General features: G+C 44.1%; 1 protein-coding gene across 1 annotated transcript in view; it reads left to right on the plus strand.

The window, feature by feature from the left end:
• Positions 1-1,338: 1,338 nt before the first annotated feature.
• The window catches only part of CAV1 (caveolin 1), a gene marked incomplete at both ends in the record, with an annotated part of 39,154 nt that continues 16,997 nt past the window's right edge, over positions 1,339-23,495 (plus strand). The window contains 2 exons of the mRNA XM_080701440.1: positions 1,339-1,368; positions 2,743-2,907. Coding sequence (XP_080557566.1) covers positions 1,339-1,368; positions 2,743-2,907 — 195 coding nt within the window. The remainder of the gene's footprint in view (positions 1,369-2,742; positions 2,908-23,495) is intronic.

Consider the following 23,495-nt stretch of genomic DNA (forward strand, 5'->3'; position numbering starts at 1 on the left):
TTTGGAAAGTTAATTTTCCAACTGCTTATAGTAAAAAAGTAAAATTCTTCGTGTGTGTGTGTGTGCGTGCGTGCGTGTGTGCGTGTGTGTGTGTTGCTGGGAATTGAATCCAGGGACATTCTCCCTCTGAGCTACACTCTCAACTGTATTTTATTTTTTATTTAGAAACAGGGTCTTGCTAAGTTACTGACAGCCTCATTAAAGGGGCTGGCTTTGAACCTGCAATCCTCCTGTTTCAGCCTCCCAAAGTATTGGAATTACAGACACATACCATCACACCCTGGTTACTCATTGTTTAATTTTTTCTTGTGCTGCTTTATTAATAAAGAACAGAGAGAAGCCCCCAATTCAGAAACAGATATTTTAATTGCTAACACTCTTTTTGAAGTCTAGTCAATTTGTAGAAAAAAAAAAATCGAGCCTCCCCACACAGCCAAGCACAATTTTAAAAATAAATCATCTCTAGTAATAAACTTGCAGCCCTAATTAAATTTTTCCACCACTGTAAATATTCAGTGTGTTTTATAAATATGGCATAACCTGTTGGCATGAATTTCTTTTGTTCCAGGAAAGATCAGTAATAAAATTATAGAAAAGTTAAACATTTTCATTTCTTATTTCAAAAGCGAGTGGGAAACGTTAAATTGTACATGTCCCGGTCTCCAAGTTTCCATCCACACCGACTAGATGTCAAGGAATATCATCCTATCTGTGCCACACACAGGCTCCCACACAGATTCTTCCCTTATATTTAGATGTGAACTGAACCCAACGGCCCCGGCCATTCTTCATCCCTACCTCGGTGAGACAAGGAGACAGATGCTTCTTAGGCCAGTAATGGAATGTGGGCGACAGGGAGGGAAAATGGCTTAGGATAGGGCAGAGTTCTGTCCGCCTCCCTGGCTGCTCCTACTGGGCATCTCTGCAGTCTCCCGGGCGCCCTCCGCCCCTGCGGGGTGATGCACGGCGCAAACATTTGCTCTCCCCAGGACGCCTCCCCGCGGTTCAGGGCTGGGAAAACGTTGCCCCAAGGTCTGAAATATCTGCCCAAACAGCCTAGCGCGAGGAAAGGCTTTCTCACTCGCTCCGGGCAGGCTGTGGGCGCTCCCCGCCCTCTGCTGCCAGAACCTTGGGGATGTGCCTAGACCCGGCGCAGCGCACGTCCTGGCCAACTGCGAGCAGAACAAACCCTGGCGGGCAGCCAGGAGGCTCCCTCCCAGCCACCGCCCCCCGCCAGCGCCTTTCCCCCCTGTGCACTACAAGATCTTCCTTCCTTAGTTCCCTTAAATCGCAGCTCAGGGAAACCTCCTCAGAGCCTGAATCCAGCCACGCGCCAGCATGTCGGGGGGCAAATACGTAGACTCGGAGGTAGGCTTGGGTGCGGGCGCGCCGCCCTGGGCGCGCGGAGTGCCTGCTTCTGCTATCCCCCACTCCAAATAATCCGCCTGCTTTCCCGGCCCCAGCCCCCTCTCCACTTCGGAGCACTCCTCTTGCGCTGGCACCGCAGAGGAATGGGCCTGGGCGGGGAGGTGGCGAGAAGTCAGGAATGTTTCGTGTTTTCCTCCTGGGGAGGGGACCAGGGGAGCCCCTGAGCTACGAGGCGACGAAAAAGGGGGTCAGGGTCCTGGGGTAGGATCTGCCGCCCCGAAGACACGTTTTCCGGATGGGTCCAGAGAGCTCCCTGGTTGCGGGGCACCCTGGCAGTTCATCCCTTGCGGGCTGGGAGGCGGGGAGCCGGAACGGCCGATGGGGGTCATTTACCCTCGGTCCCGAGGGCAGTGCAGCCAGTCTCCCTGCCAGGCGCCTCGACACGCTGGCCCAGACGACGGCGCGCGAGTTGTTTGCACTTTCCAAAGTTCTTGGGACATCTCAAGAACTCTCCTTGTATCTCGCGGGCTGGAGGGGCGTTCCGAGGTGCGCGGAGAGGACGCCCCTTCCCGGGCAGTTCGCACCTCGGCTAGCAGCCGCCTCTCGGAGCTCGGGCTCCACCTGGGTTTGGATAGCTGGTTCACCCAGACGCGGCCGCAGTTCAGCCACCTGCTGGGCCGCCTGGGAGCGACCTGAGGGTGGGTCGGGGGAGCCGCGCAGGTGAGATAAAGATCTAGGGAGTTTGGGGAGGGGGGCTGGCACATGGTTCTGCCCAGGGATGAGAACTGTGGATGCTACCGCGATGGGGGAACCGCGGAGGGACGAAAGTGCGTAGAGGAGGGGTGGGGACGCGCTCAAGGCGCAATGAAAATAGGGTCAGGGGCCTCCACGGTCAGGAGGCGCCGGCCGGATCTCGTGGAGAGAGCTAGAAGGGTCAGAGGAGCCGGGGTGGCGGGCCCGGGGCCGCGAGATGGAGCAGGTGGAGCTCCGGGTGGGGGCGGCCGGGGCCTCCCCGGGGGTCCCCCAGGGCGCGGCAGGGCGGCTGGCGGGAGGGCGGGCGGGCCGCAGGGCTCGCCCTGACCCCTGGCGGCGGGCGGGGGAGGCCGGCGCTCCCTGCCTGGTACGGAGGGGTGTGGTGTCCTCTCCGCGATCCTCTTAAAAAGCTGGCTGCGCGCAGGAGTTTTCTGTGAGCGAAGCCGTCGCTGCTGGAGCGGTGAGTTAGTTGGTCCGATTGCGAGCTCGACGTTCGCCCCGCCGCCCGGCAGACTCCTGACGCTTTGGTTTTTTTCTTTTTCTTTTTTTTTTTTTTTACTTTTTTTTCCCCCACCGCCGTCGCCGCCCTTCTCCCACCTCCTGGCCGTCCGCCCTCCGCAGGGACATCTCTACACAGTTCCCATCCGGGAACAGGGCAACATCTACAAGCCCAATAACAAGGCCATGGCAGACGAGGTGCCCGAGAAGCAAGTGTACGACGCGCACACCAAGGAGATCGACCTGGTCAACCGGGACCCCAAGCATCTCAACGAGGACGTAGTCAAGGTAAGCGCGGGCGCGCCGCCGTCTCTGGCCCGCAGCTGCGCATCCTTGCCCAGCCTGGGGACACACTCGCACGCACACGCACACGCCCTCTTTTGGCTTGGTTTATGGCAGCTCCTGTGGTGGCCAGAAATGTCGCATCTCCCTCAACTTCCTGCCCGGTAGTTCTACTGGAATTTAGTTGAAGTGAGTTTTGTAGAAGTTCATGTAACTACACGTTTCTCCTGGCCAAGGAACCCCCTGACAACCACAGATGAACCAGTGCTCCTTGGGAGGAAGAGAGGGTTCTCCTGCATCCTCAGGTTGGAAGGACGGTGATGTGTCCTTTTGCACATGGGGTTAAGCTAGTGAAATAATTGTGTATTGTGCCAAAGGTGAGAGTCAAAATGCAGAACAGGGAGGTACCAGGAGGAAACAGGCCAAATAATGTTGTTTGCATATTTTGATATATGACTATGAATCTCGCTAAGATGTTCAGTTTCCGCTCACCAATAAGTAAGGAAAGAAAAAAAAAAAAAAAGAATGGCATGCTTCCCCAACTAAAATAATCTGAAATGATTCTCTTAAGAATAATAAATGGGTAGAAATGCTTAGAATTAAGGGAAAACAACATATATGTGTGTGTAGATATATATTACACAGATACACACACAACATGTATTTTAATGAGGAAAACTTGGCATTGTGCATAGCAAATTCAATTTACAAAACCAAAAACAAAATGTCCCTTTTTTTCCTCCCCTAGAGACCTCTAGTTCTGAGTGGAAAGTTGCTTCTCTAGTGCAGAATATACATGGTGGAATTAGTAATAGATCGATTGCCTAGATTATTGGCTAAATTCACATCTAACACAGTGGTCAGTTTTTGATTAGCACTATGTTATTCAACTTTGACCCTTTTAGCGAATCTAGTAGGAGGAATTTATCGTCTGAACCCATCTGGATTAGTTGGGAAATCGTGGACTTGAGCCATCCTTGGCAGAGGGCTTCCTTTGAGGGGCTGGCAGGGCCTAGGAAAATCCTGGCCTCCAGGGAGAGTGTGCAGCCCCAGTTCTGTACAATCCGGTGCAGCCAATGAGGTGTCTGAGCAATTTCCACCCACCCACCTGCTTCCCATCTATGTGTGGGAGGAGCAGTAGTTTAGCGACTGTTCACATTTATGAATAATGTATTTCAAAAAGGGGAACAATTTAATCTGTAACTGGGAGGAAAGCCTAGCTGTTAGAATTGCCTCTCTTGGCTTGGAGGCAAAGGGAAAATTGGACCATTCGTGGGTTTTTCTACTAGCCAGATTATGGAATATTTAAAAGTAGCAGCACCGACAAAGGGACCTTATGCAGTTAGTGTTGCTAAGAACTATTTGTTAACCACATTAACTTTAAGAAGAAAGGGCATTTTTTGCTGTTTTCCCCTTCTCATGTAGCTTTGGACAAAAGGGAGCGCAGCCAGGAAAAGAGACCGATTTCAGAAAGGCCTTGCGTCCCTGGACCCTCCCTGTTCCACTGTGAGCAGGATTCCCGGGAGCAAATGAACCTCCCGGGATGAGTCAGAGAGGCCAGCAGAGATGTGGGTCTCCACACATAGCATGACTAAGTTGAGAAAGAGAGGTCCCACTGGGAAGAGACTGCAACCCAGATGGAAAAAAAGCATAAGAGGCGTAGAGGAAATAGCCGTTTGCAAAATAGCATTTCAAAGAGCAAGTGTGGGGATCCTCACATTAAAGAAATTAAAAGACAGAGCTGGAGCAAGCTCCTGCTGGCCTGAAGAAACCCAATCCCGCCCACTTGCTCAGAGAACTAGGAGCAAGACAAGAATGTCAGACAAGAAAAATCAACCTTGAGAAGTAGTTGGCAGGACCGCTAGCTAACTCAAATGCCCTGGCTAGGAGGAGGACTCCAGAGATTGCCCGCAAAGAGAGACCAAATTCTGCCCAGAGAGCGGGCCAGTACAAGGGGACCTACCTATACCGCATCAAGACTCTTGTTTTATCCAGGTACAGCGGCTCATACCTGTCATCTCAGTACTTGAGAGGCTGAGATGGGAGGATTGCAGGTTCGAGACAAGCCTCAGCAACTTAGTGAGACCCTCAGCAACTTAATGAGACTTCAAAATAAAGAAAAAAGGGTGTAGCTCTGTGGTAGAATGCCCCTGGGTTCAATTCCCAGTACCCAAGGGGATACCAAAATACTCTTGTTTTATAAAGTTTTATTTTTGAGTCTAAGCGCTAGTATAATGATAGAAACAGGGATGATTCTCTCCCTTGTTACCATGACAATGAATTTCCTGAAATTTTACTTTTGAAAATATTGACTTCTTAAAATAATAAAAAGGCATTCAAAACTTTACTGCAAATTCATGCAGCTTATAACCCCATACACATAATGAGTCAGTATCAGTGGAGTCAACTATTAAAGGTACCAAGTAAGGAAATTTTGCTCTAGAAGGAAGCAGCCTTGTAAAAACTGCTCCATACAATATCTGTGGTTATCATCACATATGTGGCCATTTCAATTTAATTTTCTTGTATTCAGAGTAAGTAGAATATAAAATTCAGTTCCTCAGACACATTAGCTACATTTAAGTGCTCAGCATGTGAGACCAGGGACAGATATCAACGTTTCTCTGTCACTTGTGCAATAGATATAGAACATTTCTATCAACACATAAATCTCTATTGGGGGTTCACTCTCCTTTGGAGGCCCCTAGAAAAGAGGGGAGCTGCTTTTGTCTTCTGTCTTTCTTTGATTTAAAATAAACTTTCATAGCCGGGCATGGTGGCGCAGGCTTGTAATCCCCGCACTTGGGAGGCTGAGACAGGAGGATCGCACAGGTTGGAGCCAGCCTCAGCTACTTAGTGAGGCTTTCAGCACCGTAGTGAGACCCTGTTTCCAAATAAAATATACAAAAAGGTCTGGGAGTATAGCCCAGAGGTAGAACGCCTCCAGGTTCCATCCCCAGTACCACCAAAAAAATAAATAAATAAAATAAAATAAATTTTCATGAATATATTTTTTGTGTGTATTTGTAGTACTGGAGATGGAACTCAGGGGCCTCCTACTTCTGGGCTATACCCTCAGACTTACTTTATTTCTTATTCATAAACAGGGTCTTGATAAGTTGCTTAGCTCCTCTCTAAGTTGCTGAGGCTGGCTTCTAACCTTTGATCCTACTGTCTCAGCCTCCCAAGTACTGGGATTACACGTGTGCATCACCATGCCCAGCAAACTTTCATATTTCAGAAAGCAAGCAAGCAAGCAAGCAAGCAAGCAAGCAAGCAAGCAGGAAAGAAAGAGAGAAAGAAAGAGAGAAAGAAAGAAAGAAAGAAAGAAAGAAAGAAAGAAAGAAAGAAAGAAAGAGAAAGAAAGAAAGGGAAAGCAGGCTCTATTGGACAGTGATCAACTAGTATAATTTGTATTTTAAAAGTCCCCATACCAAGATAAAAAATGTAAAAATATACTGAGATAAAAATTTTTATAAGTAAGCCAGGCGTGGTGGTGCTCGCTTGTAATCCCCGTACTTGGGAGGCTGCGACAGGAGGATTGCAGGTTTGAGACCAACCTCAGCAACTTAGTGACACCCTCAAAAACTTAGTGAGACCCTGCTTCCATATAAAAAATAAAGGGAGTGCTGGGGATGTAGTCCAGAGGTAGAATAGCACTGGGTTTAATATCTAATACAAAAACAAAATTAGAGGCTCACAACCCCACTGTTAAATCACTGCCAAATAACTGAGTCTTTTAGTTTTACTTTAACTGCCAGAAAACATGTAGCTAGACTTTAAAGTCTATTAACCCATGTTACTGTCTTCCACACATGGTTTTGAATTTTCACTTCCTTTTTTAACTGGCCTGCTGTTTTATTAGGTGTCGATTGTAAGCTTTCTCATCATGGTTTTGGAAATTGGCCACCTATATACTATAGCAAATCAAAAGTAAATACTATTGAGTGTTGCATGATAAAGAGGCTTTTCAATAGTGACTAGTATTGATGTTAAGTGTTAGCAAGGCCCTGCTGTGGGCAGGACAACGGGGCATGCGCAGAGAAGGAAGGAGTATTGTACATGGTCCAGTGGAGAAGGGTTTGAAGAAGGCCAATCTGAGCCCTATACTAGAGGACAGATGGAATGCAATTACCTGAGAAAGGCATGGGAGGGTATTCTAAATGAGCAAGGCGGGGAGAAAGGAATGTCTCACACAGGGATGTTTTAGTAGCCTGTTTTGACTGGAGTTTGGGTGTGTGGCAGAGTAGTAAATGATAAAAACTCAAAGGACTGATCGTAGCCAAATTCATTTCATCCTGAATCTGTATTCATGATTGGTTCGACCGTTTTCACCTCAGCAGTAGGAAGCTCTGGAGGACTTCCAGCGTGGGCTTTGCATGATGCAGGTGGCTTTTCAAAAGACGACTCTCATGAAGCACAGGATATAATGAAAGATACCCAGCTGCCAGGCGTGGTTGCGCACGCTTGTAATCCCAGCATTTGTGAGGCTGAGACCAGAGGATCACGGTTCTCGGACAGCCTCGGCTACTTAGTGAGGCCCTCTGCAACTCAGTGAGACCCTGTTTCAAAATAAAGAATAAAAACTAGGGCAGGGGATGTAGCTCAGAGGTCGAATGCTCCCGGGTTCCATCCCCAAACCTGCAAAAAAAGAAAGAAAGATAGCCAGTCTGGATGAGCAAAAGAGTTATGATATTCAAGACATCTGTGACCTGCAGTGATTCAACATGATTATTCGACACAATTGATGCTCTACAGTGCACTGTGTGACTAACAAAAAAGATGTTTGATAGGTTCAAGGTATTAAATGCATTTTCAAACTTCTGATATTTTTTGACCTACAGTAGTTTTATCAGTTTATCAGGAGGTAACTCCATGGTAGCTGGAGGAACATCTGTAATTGCACCAAAGCCCAGATGTGAAATGCAAAGGCAGTGCATGTATTGGGATAAAATCATATAAGCACAGAATGGCAGAATTTTAGGAAACAGTGGTTGCCAGTCTAGCCTCCAGTTCCTTTTTGTTTTATTTTGTTTTGATTACTAGGAATTGGGCCCAGAGCCAGTCTACTGACTCCAAGCTACACCCCCAGCCCTATTTTATGTATTTATTTATGTGTTTATTTATCTATATTTAGTTTGAAACAGGGTCTCACTAGGTTGCTGAGTATTTCTACATTGTTGAGACTGACTTTGAGCCTGTGATCCTCCTGTCTCAGCCTCCCAAGTATTGTGATTACAAATGTGCACCACCATGCCTGGCTCAATTCCTCTTTTTTTGACATTAATAGAAATTAAGAGCTAAAAAAAAAAAAGTAAGAGCTAAATGAAGCTTACAAAGTTACTCATATTTTTCAAATAGTTACTGCTCAAAGCATATATTTTGAAATGTACCATTAAGGAAGAATAGTCAAGATTATGTGACTCATCCTGGATTATTGTCAGAGGGAAGAAATGAGTTTAGAAGATTTTGAGATTAACACTGAGACAAATTAGAACATCTGGGAGATCATCTTTGTTGAAAAAAAAATTTGTGTTTCTAACTTTCTTCCTAAAATTTGAATAAAAGAATTCTTACATATGGAAGCTCAAAATTTTCTCTAGGTATCAAGAAGAGGTACATGAAACAAGGTAATGAGATTCGTGTGGGCCTGATGCCCCTACCTGATAAAGATTCTAGAGCTACGGTGATTGATAGTAGTATAATTATCGCTTATAAAATTATGCTTACTTGATAGACATACCATCAGAGTATATGATTTATTTATAAGACTAGATTGTCTAGAACCACTCGGCACCGTGTTAATTTTCTCTTTTGTTGGAGCTGGCATCAGGTTTGCTTGTTTGTTTGTTTAGGAGGCAGCCTCACGAGATGTTGATCGATAGTTGGCCACACATGATGGAATTCAGAATCCCCAGCTTGTAAAAATATCATCATGATCATCTTTGGTGAGAAAGTATTCTCACATAACTGAGCAAAGAATGACACTAAAGCAGGGGGCATTATTCATTCTTAAGCATCTGAAATGCTTTCAAGTTCAGCCAACAATGATATGCTTCCTCAATGCCTATTAAAAGAAAATCCTTTTTTTTTCTCCATCTCTTAACTGTGGTAAAAAAAAAAAAAACAATGAGAAATTAGCTCAACTTCTATTTTTACTGAATACAATTGTGTAGTATAGATTCAAAATTAAAGCAAGAAACACAAATATCTTTGAATCATGAAAATATTTATAACACAGGATATTCTTTAAGTTAACAGCACCACTGGCTACACTTTTGAGAGTGCACAAGAATGAACAGCTCTGTGATGAGCAGTACCTGGAAGGTCGAGAACTTTCAAAAGCGTCTGCTCGCGCATCCTGCCTGCTCAGGTCATAAAATAGCAGACACTTTCATATTCCAAATGCAACTGGTTTTTAGTTTGCCCTTATTTTTTAAAACAGTTCTCTATGATGAAATGCCCAGAGAACCCTGGTCTCTGGGAGAAGGGGTTTTGTGCAGCAGGGAAAGAGGGCTGCTGTCTTCACATAGAGATGCTTTATGCCAATAAACAAGATAAGATAAGGGACATATTTCTTTTTAACAATTCACCCCAAGCCAGGCATGGTGGCACACACTTGTAATCACAGTACTTGTGAGGCAGAGACAGGAGAATCACAGGTTCTCAGCCACCCTCACCTACTTAGTGAGGTGCTACACAACTTAGTGAGACTCTATTTAAAAAATAAAGAATAAAAAAATAGGGCTGGGGGTTTAGCTCAGATGTAGAATGTCTCTGGGTTCAATTCACAGTCCACACATGTGCACGCGTGTGTGCGCGCACACACACACACACACACACACACACACACACACTTACTCCTGTTTTAGTTCTATAAAAATTGCAATTAAATTGTGGAAAGTATTTCAGTCAGATGCTCAGATCCACCCCAAATCTATTAAATTAGAAGATCTAGAGATGAGGACTGAGCTTCAAATGGTAAGCATTCAGACAGGAAGATCACCCAGGCTTAAGAGACCCTGTTTCCAAATAAAAAAAAAAAATTAAAAAAAAAAATATATATATGTCTGGGAGTGTAGCCCAGAGGAAGAAGGGCTTCCAGGAACCCCAGTACCACCAAAAAAAAAGGACTACATTGTTAAGTCAGATTTAGAAGTGATTGTACTAGGACTGGTTTAAAGATATATACCCTGAGCCAGGGGCAGTGGCCTACACCTGAAATCCCAGTCCTTGGGAGGTTGGGACAGAAGGGTCACAAGTTAAGTTTGTGGCCAGCCTCAGCAACTAGTGAGACCTTCAGCAACTTAGCAAGACCCTGACTCACAATGAGCGTGCATACACACACACACACACACACACACACACACACACACACACACATACACACGCGTAAAAAAAAAGCTGGGAGTGTAACTTGGAGGTAGAATGTCCTTGGGTTCAGCCTCCAGTACCAAAAATACATACATACACATATGTATATACATATATCCAATACCAAATATGTGTGTACATGTAAAAATGTATACACACATATATACCCTATTTGATTCAACTCTAATAAAACAGATGCATCATATGGGTCATAATTTAGAGGTCTAGAAGTTTCCCCTGCCAGAAAGCTGAAGGAGGGAGAGTTTTGAAACATGTGGAGGACTCCCAAATCAACCTTGCTCAATGGTTTTTCCACCTTCGGAGGCCATTTGGGCTTAGAGCCAACTGTAAGCACAGAGCCTCAGGGTGACCTCCTCGTGGGATGACCGTATGTTCTACAGTGTCCATCCTCATAGTGCCCCCCCATTTTTTTTGGTGGTATTGGATATGGAACCCTTCTACCCAGACCTTTTTTTTTTTTTTTTTTTAAATAGGGTCTCTTAAGCCAGTGAGGCTGGCTTCGAACCTGCGCGATCCTCCTGTCTCTGCCTCCCAAGCGCGGGGTGCACCACCATGCCTGGTGATAGTGCCCCTTTTATACTCAGAAATTCCCCATTAAATTGGGCACAGTGGTGAACACCTATAATCCCAGTACATGGGAGACCGAGGCAAGAAGATCGCAGGCTCAAAGCTACCCTCAGCAACTTAACGAAGGCCCTGTTTCAAAAAATAAAAAAGGGTTAGGGGGTGTAGTTTGGAAGTAGAATGCCCCTGAGTCCAATCTCCAGTACTGAAAAGAAAAATGTCCCTGTTTAGAAAAATAAAACTAAGATGGTCACAAATGGAGAAGCCCTAATCAGTCACTGATTCCTATACCTGCAATATGTCAGAAAACCCTACTCATACTTTTTGTAGCAGAAACAGCAAAATGTCTGCCTCCCAGCATGCCATGGCTGCTCCCCACCCCACCCCAGTGCTCTAGTGCTACCCTTCCCCGGCCCTTCATCAGAGCACTGAAGCTGCATTAATGCCTGGAGAAGAAGCACTTGAACTCCGCCCACTTTTCCCTTGGTCCTTCATTTCTTTTCCTAAAACATAGGGTTAATAAAACTGACATCCTTCCATCTCTTATTTTTTAGCTATTCAATCGAAGTTTCAAATGTTTAAAATAGTTTTAACTATTTTTCAGCTAGTCCAGGAAACATAAAATGGCAGGCTTTCATATGAACCATTGTTTAGGGAGGGGGAAGTGTTTTTAATTTTGTCTTAGAGGAAATCTGCATGATCCATGTACTGTGCAACTACCCAGGGAATTAGTTGGTGGAACAGATTTACACCTGAACAGAATACATATTTCCTGCCTCTCACGGGAAATGTGTTGATGTTTCAGATATCAGACACGTTTTGTTTTCTTTATTGAACCTTGAGATGATTTCTCTTGTTGGTTATTTCATGGCAGGGGAAGTACATATTCCTTAAGACACAACTGAGTTTCCCCTTAACCACTGTTGGCTGTTTTGGCATTTAAGAGCCAGGAGACTTTAATAAATGTTGTTGGTGAATGTGTGTTTTATATTCCATTTCATGGTCATTTAAGAGTATATTATTTTTGGTACTGAAGACTATACCCAAGGGCATTCTACCTCTGAAACCCGCCAGCCCTATTTTATTTTTTATTTAGAAACAGTCTCTCACGAAGTTGCTAAGGGTCTAAGTGGACCAGGCTGACTTTGAACCTGTGATCCTCCTATCTCAGCCACCCAAATACTGGGATTACAGGCGTGTACCACTGCATCCAGCTAAAAGTAAACATTGTTAAAGCTGTATTCAATACATAAATCTTTCTGAGCAGAGTAAGGACATTATAAAACTGATGGACATTGATGGATTCTCTGTGGAAAGGTAAATTATATTTAGAGATTACACTGGGTCACGTATGTCACAGATATCAAACACAATTACATTTTCTCATTTGCAATGAATAATGAAAAGATGTTGAGTCCAAAAAGTGAAAAAGGAGGAGATGGGGAGGAAAAGAAGCAGAGATGAAGAAAGTCCCCGCAGGGCCCCTCTCTCTAGCTTCTACCTGTCTGTGCTGGAGTGGGCTGTCCGCATCCCAATGCCAGGATTCCCCAAATCTATTTGTTTGCACAGTGCTGCCTTTCTGAAGACCCCTCAGACTCAGGCATCCAGTGAATAGTTACGTCACAGCTCCTGCCCCCAAGAAAATGAGAAATTAGTGGAGAAACATGAATGTAAATAAATCCGATTGAGATCACATAACCATGGATGGACTCTGATTGGGCACAAAGCAGAGAATCCTCAGCAGTCTCCTAAGCCAAGCACAAGAAAAGGGGCCTGGTGGAGGAAGCAGCCAGGGGCAACCAGAAAGGTAAGGGTGCCTGGCACATTGTGGGCACCTTTGGCAGGTCAGCATGGCCAGAGCCAGGAGTATGAGCAGAAGCCAGGCCAGCAAGACCTGCTTTGCCCAGCCAAGACATTTGTCTCTTTATAGGAAGCAGTGACCCACCATGGGGCTTGGGGGCCAGGGAGTGGCCAGAAGGGATATCCCTTTTCAGTGGACAGCATCAGGGCAATGGTGCTAGATGCAGGTGGACTGAGACAGGACATGGAGGCTTCCTTCAGCACTTCCTCCAGCTGGCTCAGAGCCACAGATTATTTTACTGACTTCACCAGTGGCTCCATGAGCTGAGTGCTATTATTAGTATCACCATCGACTTCATTTTGCAGGTTTGAAATCCAAGAGTGGTGCCACATGCTTGTAATCCCAGCATTTGGGAGGCTGAGACAGGAGGATCGTGGATCGAGGACAGCCTCAGCTACTTAGTGAGGCCCTTTGCAACTCAGTGAGACCCTGTTTCAAAATAAAGAATTAAAAATAGGACTGGGGGTGTAGCTCAAAGGTAGAATTTCCCTGGGTTCCATCCCCAGTACAGAAGAAGAAGAAGAAGAAGGAGAAGGAGAAGGAGAAGGAGAAGGAGAAGGAGAAGGAGAAGGAGAAGGAGAAGGAGAAGGAGAAGGAGAAGAAGAAGAAGAAAAAGAAGAAGAGAAGAGAAAAGAAGAAGAAAGAGGAGGAGGAGGAGGAGGAGGAGGAGGGGGGGAGGAGGAGGGGAGGAGGAGGAGGAGGAAGAGGAAGGGAAAAGAAAAGAAAGGAAAAGGAAAACTTGAGCTTAGAAAGTTGATTAGAATAACACAGGTTCAGAGTGGGAAAATGAGGGTTGGACCCAGACAGTGCAACTTGAAAGCCTGGGTTCTTAACCACTGTGTTCCCGTATCTTCATGTAATAGATCACAATCCAAGCCAGACACTATAGGGTTGCCAGAAAGCTAAAAGAAGTAATGGTGTCCTCACACTGGACAGGTAGCATGTGGAGACAAGGACTCCAGCAGTGGTCTGTGATGAGACACAGACCTTCAGGTCTAGGATCTGCCAGCAGGCCTGGCAGGTGGATGGCAAAGGAGAAGAAGGACCAGTGTCAAGTAGAGGCTGCACAGGCCCGCGCCAAAGCAGGAGAGGTAGGGGTGTGTCTCAGCATGAGAAGAACCAGATAGTTGCAGTGCTGGCTCATGTTGAACTACCTGATTGTTTAAAGTGCCCCGCTTGGTCACACACAGAACCTGGGGTGGGGCTGGGAGGGGTAAGTGTGAAAACAAAGCAGGTCGGGAACCAATCAGCTTCTTTGAAGGCTCTCAATTTTCTGCTCAATTGCTACATTCTTGCCACTAAACCTTACACTGCAAAAACAGGAAGCAATTGAGAAAAACCTCACTTTTATGCTGGTGGGAGAAATACCTATTGAATCCTGCAAGTAGTTTCTGTGAGACTTCCTCCCTAGAAATTACATATTTGTTTTAAAAGACAAACACCAGAAGCAAAGACAGACTCCGTAGTGCATTTCACAGGGCTCCACGGATTCCTCAGAAGAACAATGAAAATGTTTCATCAATCATAACTCACTGTCTTCCTTTTCTATATTATTAGCAACAATGTCTATCTAGAAATGGGCATACCAAATTATGTCAAGGAAAGAAAATTTGCATTCATTAGATTTTATCACTAATTATTCTGGTTACCATAATAAAACTTTCTTCCTTGCTTGATCTTGTGAATCAGGCTTTTTGAAAAATTAATTAATTTGCTTCTGGTACTAGAGATTGAATCCATGGGCACTCCACCTCAGAGCCACATCCCCGGGCCTTTTCATTTTTTTATTTTGAAACAGGGTCTCACTGACTTGATGTGGGCCTTGCTAAGCTGCTAAGGCTGGCTTCAAATCTGTGATCCGCCTGTCTCAGCCTCCCAAGTACTGGGATTATAGGTGTGTACCACCATGCCCAGTGAGAATCAGGCTTCGAAACAGGAAGATAAATGATCTAAAACAGTCATTGCTAACCCACCAGTTTATTTTGGTCAAGGCCTTCTAGTTCTTTAGTTATAAAAGTCTGAAAATGAGAGCCATTCTCTTATACTGTGCTTTCCAGAAAACCCACTCGACCAATATTTAGGAAGCAGGGAGAACTCACTAGAAGTGAAGTCCTGTACCAGGGCCTGCCTGACAGAGCTTCTGCCACCTGCCGGTGCTGGCCTCAGGAAAGTGGACCTCAGAATCAGCCATCTCTTCTCTTTGCTTCTACCATGGTTGTTTTTAACAGGATCACAGCAATTATTACAGGCTTATAACTCTTCTGTTTCACTGTCCATCACATACTCTCCTGTCTCCCCACTTACTGCTTGTGTCTTCAGAGAGGGACAATATCCCCTTGCTTCTGTAGCTGCCTAGTGCCCACAGGTGGACCCAGGGCCCCACACTGAGTTGCCATCAGAGGACAGAGACCGAATTACAACAAAACCCTGAGAATAATAAATACACATATTTAATATACCTTGTTAAAAAAATACTCAGCTATAAAGAAGAAAAAAAAATCATGTCATTCTGAAGAAGATTGAAAGACCTGGAGAACATTATGTTAAGTGAGATCAGCCAGACACAGGAAAAGAAGGGACTTATGTTTTCTCTAATATGCCCAAACTAGGGAGGTTGATTAATGGATGAGCTACATCCAAATATGTGTAAAACTATGAATGTAGCATGGTCAACCTGGACACTCATTGTTGGGGAGGGGAGAAGTGGGAGGGGAGAGGGCACCAAGCACAGTCTGATGTATGCCATTTTCGATATGTTCCACATAAAGTAAAAATAATTAAAATAAGTTAAAATAAAAAATAAATGCTACATTGAAAATGAAAATTACAAAGCATTAATAAAAATAGTAAAAACACTCATTCTATTAAGATAAGGTGAAAAGCCGGACATTGTGTCACACGCTTGTAATCCCAGCATTTGGGAGGAGGAGACAGGAAGATCACTGTTCGTGGACAGCCTCAGCTACTTAGTGAGGCCATTTGCAACTCAGTGAGTCCCTGTTTCAAAATGAAGAATAAAAAATAGGGCTAGGAGTGTAGCTCGGAGGCAGAATGCCCCTGGATTCCATCCCAATTATTGAAGAAAAAAAGATAAGGAGAAAATTTGTCCTAATATGTATATGATGAATATATATGTACATATATATAAGTGTGTTTTAATCACCAATACTAGAAGGACACAAATACATCTCTCTGGAACATTCCAGTGGTGACCCCCTGGGGCCCTGAGAGCAAGGCTAATCTCCTGAATATCTGACAGGAAGTGCAGGCAAATTCCCAGGATGCCATTGGCTGCTGCTTGGCAGTGCCCACAGAACCCAGAGTGTGGAGGCTGGGTGTTGGATCTCAGGCCACCTGCCACAGAGGGGTAGAAGAACTCTCTGAAATTCCCATCCATCCCTCCACAATGGCCAGACTAAGGGGAATGACTAAATTAGGTGACAACTCTGAAGAAAAATCTAAAGCCTTCCATGGCTGGAGGAGAAAATAGTCCAGGGACGCCCAAGCCTCTTCTTCCTTCTCTTTAGTTTTACTATTTCCAGAGCTCTGAGCTTTTTCTTGCTGGGAGCTTGGTGACTGTTCATCCACTATTATGATAGCAGAGAGATTTTCTTTTACCTCAGAGGTGGTCTCTCTTATGGATCTCAGCTCTCTCTTCAGGAAATAAAGAAAGAAAAGAAAGGAAAAGAAAAGAGAAAAGAAAAGAAGAAAGGAAGGGAAAAGAAAAAGAAGAAAGAAGAGAAAGGAAGGACAGAAGAAAGGGAGGAAGGAAGGAAGGAGGAGGAAGGAAGGAAGGAAGGAAGGAAGGAAGGAAGGAAGGAAGGAAGGAAGGAGAAAGGAAGGAAGAAAGGAAGGGAGAGAAGGACAGAGCAGCAAAACACTTAAATGTCTCTAGAACAGATCCAATAACCATTTATTTCTGATGTCTCTGCCAAGTTAAATGAATGTCAGCTCATTCCCAGATATGCTTCCTTCGCTTATCTCCTGTGATAGGATTTACTGCAATATGTATTAAAATAAGACTTATAGTGTTGACCTCAAGTTTCCCTATCAACAGGCTAAATACAAAATATCTGGTTCATTCTTCAGTTAAGAATAGACAGGACTAGGAAGTAGCCACCCAAAAGGGAGAAGATGTGTAGTATGAATTTTAGGTGTGACTTGGTACCTAACATACAGGCAGGATCACATTCCCAGCACATTTAATATTTTATCAGAGACTGGAGTGAACAAGTCAAGAGGACTCTCAACTTAGAAATGATATCCATTACAGTGATCTTCTTAACAACTATGATAAAATAAGATCGGAGTGACTCTGACAAATTACAAATAGCTCATGAAAACAAGATGAAGACCAGTACAAAATACAATAATGTTAAAGGACTAGAAATGAAATAGATACTAACTGGGAAAGAAATAGGTAGGCATATAAAAAATAAGAAAATGCAGAAAGAGGAATGTCATTTTTTGAGGGATCCTGTGATGTGGAAAACCAAGATGCCTGGTGAACCAAATACAAAATGAACCCTCTTGGAACAATTCCACAGCCCTAAGGAGACCAAACTCTTCTGGTTGAGAACCTATTGTAAACATACCCTCAAAGAAATCCACACTGCATACTCCTTGAACAATGAAAAGCCCGAACTGAGTGTGTCGGTTGTTCCGGAGTATTAAATATAATCCAGTAATGTTCCCAAGAAAGCCTAATGAAGCATCTCAAAGGGAATGCCATACGCATGATCGCATCATTTGCTATTGGTCAGACTTACTAATAATGGGGTCCTGTTTTAATCTTAAGGGGGAGGGAGAGATTTTGGAGACATCCCAGAGAAGAGCAACATGTAGTAATAACTAGTAAAGAGGAATTCCCAGGTGAGACCGTGTCGTCTAGAGGACTTTCTGGAAGTTAAGGGAAGATGGAATGACAACTATCTTTGGTTACGCCAGGTTATCACAAGACTTAAAAGAAAAACATTGCCCTGATACAGTCACTATTCAAGACAAGAACTAGGGGGGAAAGCCAGCTTTAAAAAATAAAATATTTTATATTATATGGGGAAAATACTTTCAAGTAATAAGAGTGGTTAATTCCAGAACATGTCATAGGCCACTGTTTGGTAATAGTGGTGTGTTAATTTCCTTACTTCTTCTATTTCTAGAGTTGTAATTAGGAGTATAACAATCTTCCTAATAGTCTCCTAATTAAATGCAATCATACGTATAAACAAGTTCCTCGATTCTAGTAGGATACCTGTTTTGTTTTTTAAGGGGGAGGAATCAAGAGGAATTGATGTGGTATTGTTCTAATCAGTGGTTGAGAAGGCAAGTGGTAAACATTTGAAAGTAGAACACTGAAAAATGCATGCATTGTATGTACCAAAAGGTCAGCATGAAACATCATCTTTATGGCAAGCCTGCCCATCCACTCCCGCCTACACATGGCATACTCACACAATTTTGCAGCTGACATAAACTCCCATTGTGATATAAATGCATGGGAGAGTGTGACTTATGCAAAGTGGGGTGGCTGTGCAAATTTAGACCAGTGGCTCTTCACCCTGACTGAAGACCATCTAGGGGGCATTTTAAAACACTGTTGTGAGCCAAGAGCACACCTGTAATTCCATGCTGAGGAGGGTGAGACAAGAGGATCACACAGTCAAGGTCAGCCTCAGAAACTCAGCAAGAACTTGTTAAAAAATAAAATAAATAGAAAGAAGGGCTGAGGCTGTAGCCCAGAGGTAGAATGCCTTTGGTTCAGATCCCAACACCAAACAAACAAACTACACTGAAACAATTGTTATGCAGACCCATCCCTGGAAACTCTGATTTCATTGGTCAGTGGTAGGACCCAAGCCCACATTTTATTATTTTTTAGATCCCAGGTGCTAATAATACACATCAAAAATTGAGTCTGGCCAGACAAGGTGGTGCACGCTTGTAATCCCAGCATCAGGAGGCTGAGACCGGAAGATCGCAGTTCGCAGACAGCCTCAGCTACCTAGTGAGGCCCTCTGCAACTTAGTGAGACCCTGTTTCAAAATAAAGAAAAAAAAATAGGGCAGGGGGTGTAGCTCGGAGGTTGAATACCCCTGGGTTCCATCTCTAGATGCACAAAAATAAATAAATAAATAAATAAATAAATAAATACGTATCATAATTTTTATTTCACTAGGTCCTCATGGAGAGGGCTCTTAGTATTTTTATTGAAATATGATATTTGCCACTCAAATTCCTATGACAAAAATACTTCTTGAACTCTGCTGCAGCAACTGCATAAGATCCACCTGGAACATTGAATAAGAGCATATGACTATTATGCAATTTGGCTCCATTGTTTCTGATTTTCTTTTACCTGATCTCTGTTCTCCCCAAGAGAAAGGTCTGCTGGCTAGAGTGCCAGGTGTCATCCCACCCTATGGAGCTGACAACATGCACTGGGTTTTTCTCCCCAAGGTGCAAAAAAAAAAAAAAAAAAAAAAGAAAAAATTCCCACAGTGCTGGTGGCCACAGGGAGCCCAGGAATAGGTAGGTGTCATTCATTGTCCAGTGCCTGGCAGCGAAGAGATCCATGCCACCCAGAAGTACTTTACTGATGGAAATCAGAGCAGATGGGGACACTGAATTCAGAGGAATCTGAATTCCAGCCTTGGGGCCCTGGAAAAGCTATGTATAGTCTTGGGACAGCCATATTTTCATCTATAACAATCAGAATGTAAAAGCAGATGATCTTTGAATCACTTTTGTTTTAAAACTCTGTGATGCCAGTTGACCAGTATTCATATGAGTGGGACTCTTCAAAGGCTCAGGGAGGGTGGTGGAGAGGTTCTCAATCGTGTTTTTATTACCCTTTTCCTAGATTTTACCAAATGGTATCTTCACTCTTAATTTTTGGACTGTGGGACTTAATTACCTGGACTTTGAAATACTGAGTTTACAGATGGCCCCTTGGATGCAAATGTACCACAAGTAAACATTTGGCACTGAAGATCAAGAACTGGAATCCATTTTCGCTCTCCAGTCTGAGCTCAGTACTCTGCAATCTTCCTTTTTACTGCCCTGGCCTCCAAATCGGCCGTTTGTGTTCCGAGATGGACCAGAGAGTTCGTTCCGAAGTTGGCTACAAACTCCCAGTATTTTTATTTTCTGCCACGAGGCAACTCATCTTAGTTCACCTAACCGAGAAGTGCATAACTTCAATTAGAACAACGCTCTTTAAAAGGACAACCTTTAAAAGATTTAGCTAAATAGAAAATGCTCAGACTTTCTGAGTGCCGACAGTTGTCAAATCCACCTAGTTCATGCAGCCATGTTCATGAACTTCTAGCAGCCCATCTGTGAGCAATAGGATCAGATGACTAAGAGCTACACGGCAGAAGCCCTGTTACTGTGAGTCACATTTTCCCATCACCCAGCTGTAAAGTTTGTTTCTTTCTGACCCATATGAAGTTTGGCACTGAGGGCCCTGTGTGCTTTTAATCTTGTCACTTAGCCCCCCAGCTCTATGATTATGCAGGTAAACGGAATGCTGTCTGAATTCCAGGCCACCTGAGCAAACCTAGGGAACAGGTCACCTCTCTGAGCAAAGCTGTGTCAAAATCTGTAGGTTGAGTCCAAATTTTATGACAAGCCAGAATTGGCAGTTTGTCTTTCCTGTGATGAGTCGCCTTTTGTTCACTTTTACCAAAATTATGTCTGGCTTTAAAAAATATGGATGCCATCAAATGAATGCAAGTACGAATCTCAGATAATAACACATTCAGAATTCACCTTCCTGAAGGGGATATTATCCGAATGGTGTTCTTGTATATAGGAGAAAGTGAAAAATATAATTTAGAAAGTGGTTGTATTCACTAATTCATTCATTCGTTCATTCGGCCAATAGTAATTTAGTACTCTTGCCTTTCAGAGCGTAGAGTCTAGTAGCAGAAATAATAACCATGCATGCACAGAATCATACCATCAACTAAGAGTGTGGTAGGCTGGATGAAAAAAAGATCCAGGTGAGAAAGGAGGAGGAGGGCCAGAAAGAAATCTTTAAGAAAGAATATTTTGGTTAAGACCTTAGGAATAACTCAGAATTATCCAGTAGTGTTCCAAGCCAAACCAACAGCAAATGGGCCTCTGTGGGGCTGGAAAGGGCTGGGAGATTTTCCTGGGAGAAATTATCCAAGATTCCAGTCAAAATCCTAGAAGTGAGTAAGTTGGAGAGGCGAATAAAAAAGTGATTTCCTCTCACCTTAAAAGTAAGAGAGTGCCAGGGTGGTGGTACACCCCCATAACCCCAGTACATGAGAGGCTGAGACAGGAAGACCCCAGGTTTGAGACCAGCCTCAGCAATTTAATGAGACTCTCAGAAACCTAATAAGATCTTGTTTTCAAAACAAAAGAATTAGGAAAAAAATGGCTGGGGATATAGCTTGGAGGTAGAATGCTCCTGGGTTCAATATTCAGTACCACGTAATAAAACAAGCAAGGGAGTGCATTGCAGAAGACATTGACCTCCATGGTGATGACCCCTGAGCCAGTTTGAGCGGCAAAGGCCGTCTGTATTTTGTTTGCCCTGTCCCCTTTTCAATGACCCATAGCCAACCTTTCGACCTTGACCTGGTCCTGCTTCCTCATTGCACTTGTTCCATCCTAAAAATCAGTGCTTTACAAATATTGAATTGAATGAATCAATGAACCACAAGACCACAGGATTGTAAACCAAAACGTCCTGCCATAGATAAGCAAGCATTCTAGGCTCTAAATATTTCTAAAATTGAGGTCCTGTCACATCACACCACATGGTGATTCTCTAGAGAAGGCTTCTCAGTCAGGTGCAGTTTTGCCTTTCCTCCAGTGGGACACCTGGCAATATCTGGAGACATTTATAGTTCTCACCAAGGAGAGGATGTTGCTGACTTCTAGTGCAGAGAGGCCAGGGATACTGATAATCATCTTTTGGTGCACAAGACAGTGTCCCTACCACAACCAAAAAGAAGTGTGTGGCCCAGAATGCCAATGGTACCCAGGCAGAGAATCCCTGCTGTTGAAGTTAGGTACTGTGTTCTAACCGCCCCCTTATGTAGAATGTCAACAGTTCTGTACAATGGGCTAGACTTTGCAAGAACTATCTTCTTCCTCACTTGCCAAGCAACGTGCATACCTGAAGAGATTTATTTCATTCACTTTCTATTTGTTTAATAAACAGACTCAAAGTACTGGAAGGAAAAAAAATATCCAGCAATGAGGTAAGGTGAAGGCTGCTAGCAAACCCACTTTGACTTGACCGGGAGGAAGCAACCTCTGCCATCGGGAAGTATACCGTAGAAACTGAAGAGAAGTTAACAGTGTTTTAAAAGTTCTGGTTCAGCCGGGTGTGGTGGAGCACACTTGTAATCCCGCGCTTGGGAGGCGGAGACAGGAGGATCGCGCTGGTTCGAAGCCAGCCTGGCTGGCTTAAGAGACCCTGTTTCCAAATGAAAAGGTTAAAAAATAGGTCTGGGAGTGTAGCCCGTGGGAGTGTATCCCAGGGGTAGAAGGGCTTCCAGAAACCCCAGTACCACCAAAAAAAAAAAAAGTTCTGGTTCAAACAAATGTGTCCTTGGACCAATGGGTAGCCTGAAAATGGTGAAGATATTTCCATTTCTTGTGCCTTTTATAAAATAGAAAGAGTTTTTATTTTCTTTAGTGTGGTAATCATTCATATTTGTCTTATGTCACGCCCAGAAGGTTAAACAATAACAAACTCCTGAGCGTAAACAGGGAACTTGGTGAGCAAGCCAACCCTCTGATGAATCCCTTAATTGCATATTTGGATAAACTCAGGCTTCCATGCATTAAATGAGGCAGGGCTTCTCTGTTTTGAGTCAGAACTCTCAACACTCGGCAAGGCTGTAGTTATTTATCTTCAAGGCTGGCAAGCACGAGTTCCCCAAAGCAACACTTGTCTCTGTCCAAGTTCACTAACTAATCACCTCCTATGGCTGGCCTTTGCTTGGCCTATTTTTACACTGTTCTCTGTTCTATGTCACTTGTTTTTACACTCAACATCAACAAGTGCCACCAAATAGATAACAGAGGCTGTGCAGAAAAAAAAATAAAATAAGAGTAAAGAGATGTGCAGGCTGCTTTAGACTAAGCCATCTGCAAATAGATAATTTTCTCTTTTTGTGTGTGTATGTGTGGAACAGGGACATTCCACCTCCAAGCTACACCCCAGCCCAATTTTATTTTTATTTTGAAACAGGATCTCACTAGGTGGTTGAGAGTCTCACCACTTGCTGAGTCCTTGAACCCGTGATCCTCCTGCCTCAGCCTCCCAAGTACTGGGATTACAAGTGTACACCACCATGCCTGGCTAGATGTTTCTCTTAATAATGAAAGTGTGATTTTGCATGGACAAAAAAGGCCAGGTTCTTGAAGAAGTTTTCTTTCTGGCCAGCTGGTCTGGAGTACACCACGTGTGGCTATAGGTTCCAACCTGGGGTCTCCCCAAGAAAAGATGGGCATTCTGCGGGAAGAGGTAAACTCCTCTGGAACCCCAAATCCTCTTCTTATTAAGGATAGGTTTTAGCAACTTCAAAGGGGGATATGTATGCATTTCCAAGAGCTTTCCTAATAAAACACCACACACTGGTGGCTTAAAGCAACAGAAATGTATTGTCTCAGGGTTCTGCAGACTAGAAGTTCAACTCAGGATGTCAGCAGGGCCTTCCCCCCCCCCCCCCCCCCCCGGCAGCCCCATAAGGGCTCCTGCCTTGTCTCTTCCTGGTCCCTGGTGGCTTGC

This window comes from Muscardinus avellanarius, assembly GCF_963383645.1.
Source record: "Muscardinus avellanarius genome assembly, chromosome: 9".
Classification (NCBI taxonomy): domain Eukaryota; kingdom Metazoa; phylum Chordata; class Mammalia; order Rodentia; family Gliridae; genus Muscardinus; species Muscardinus avellanarius.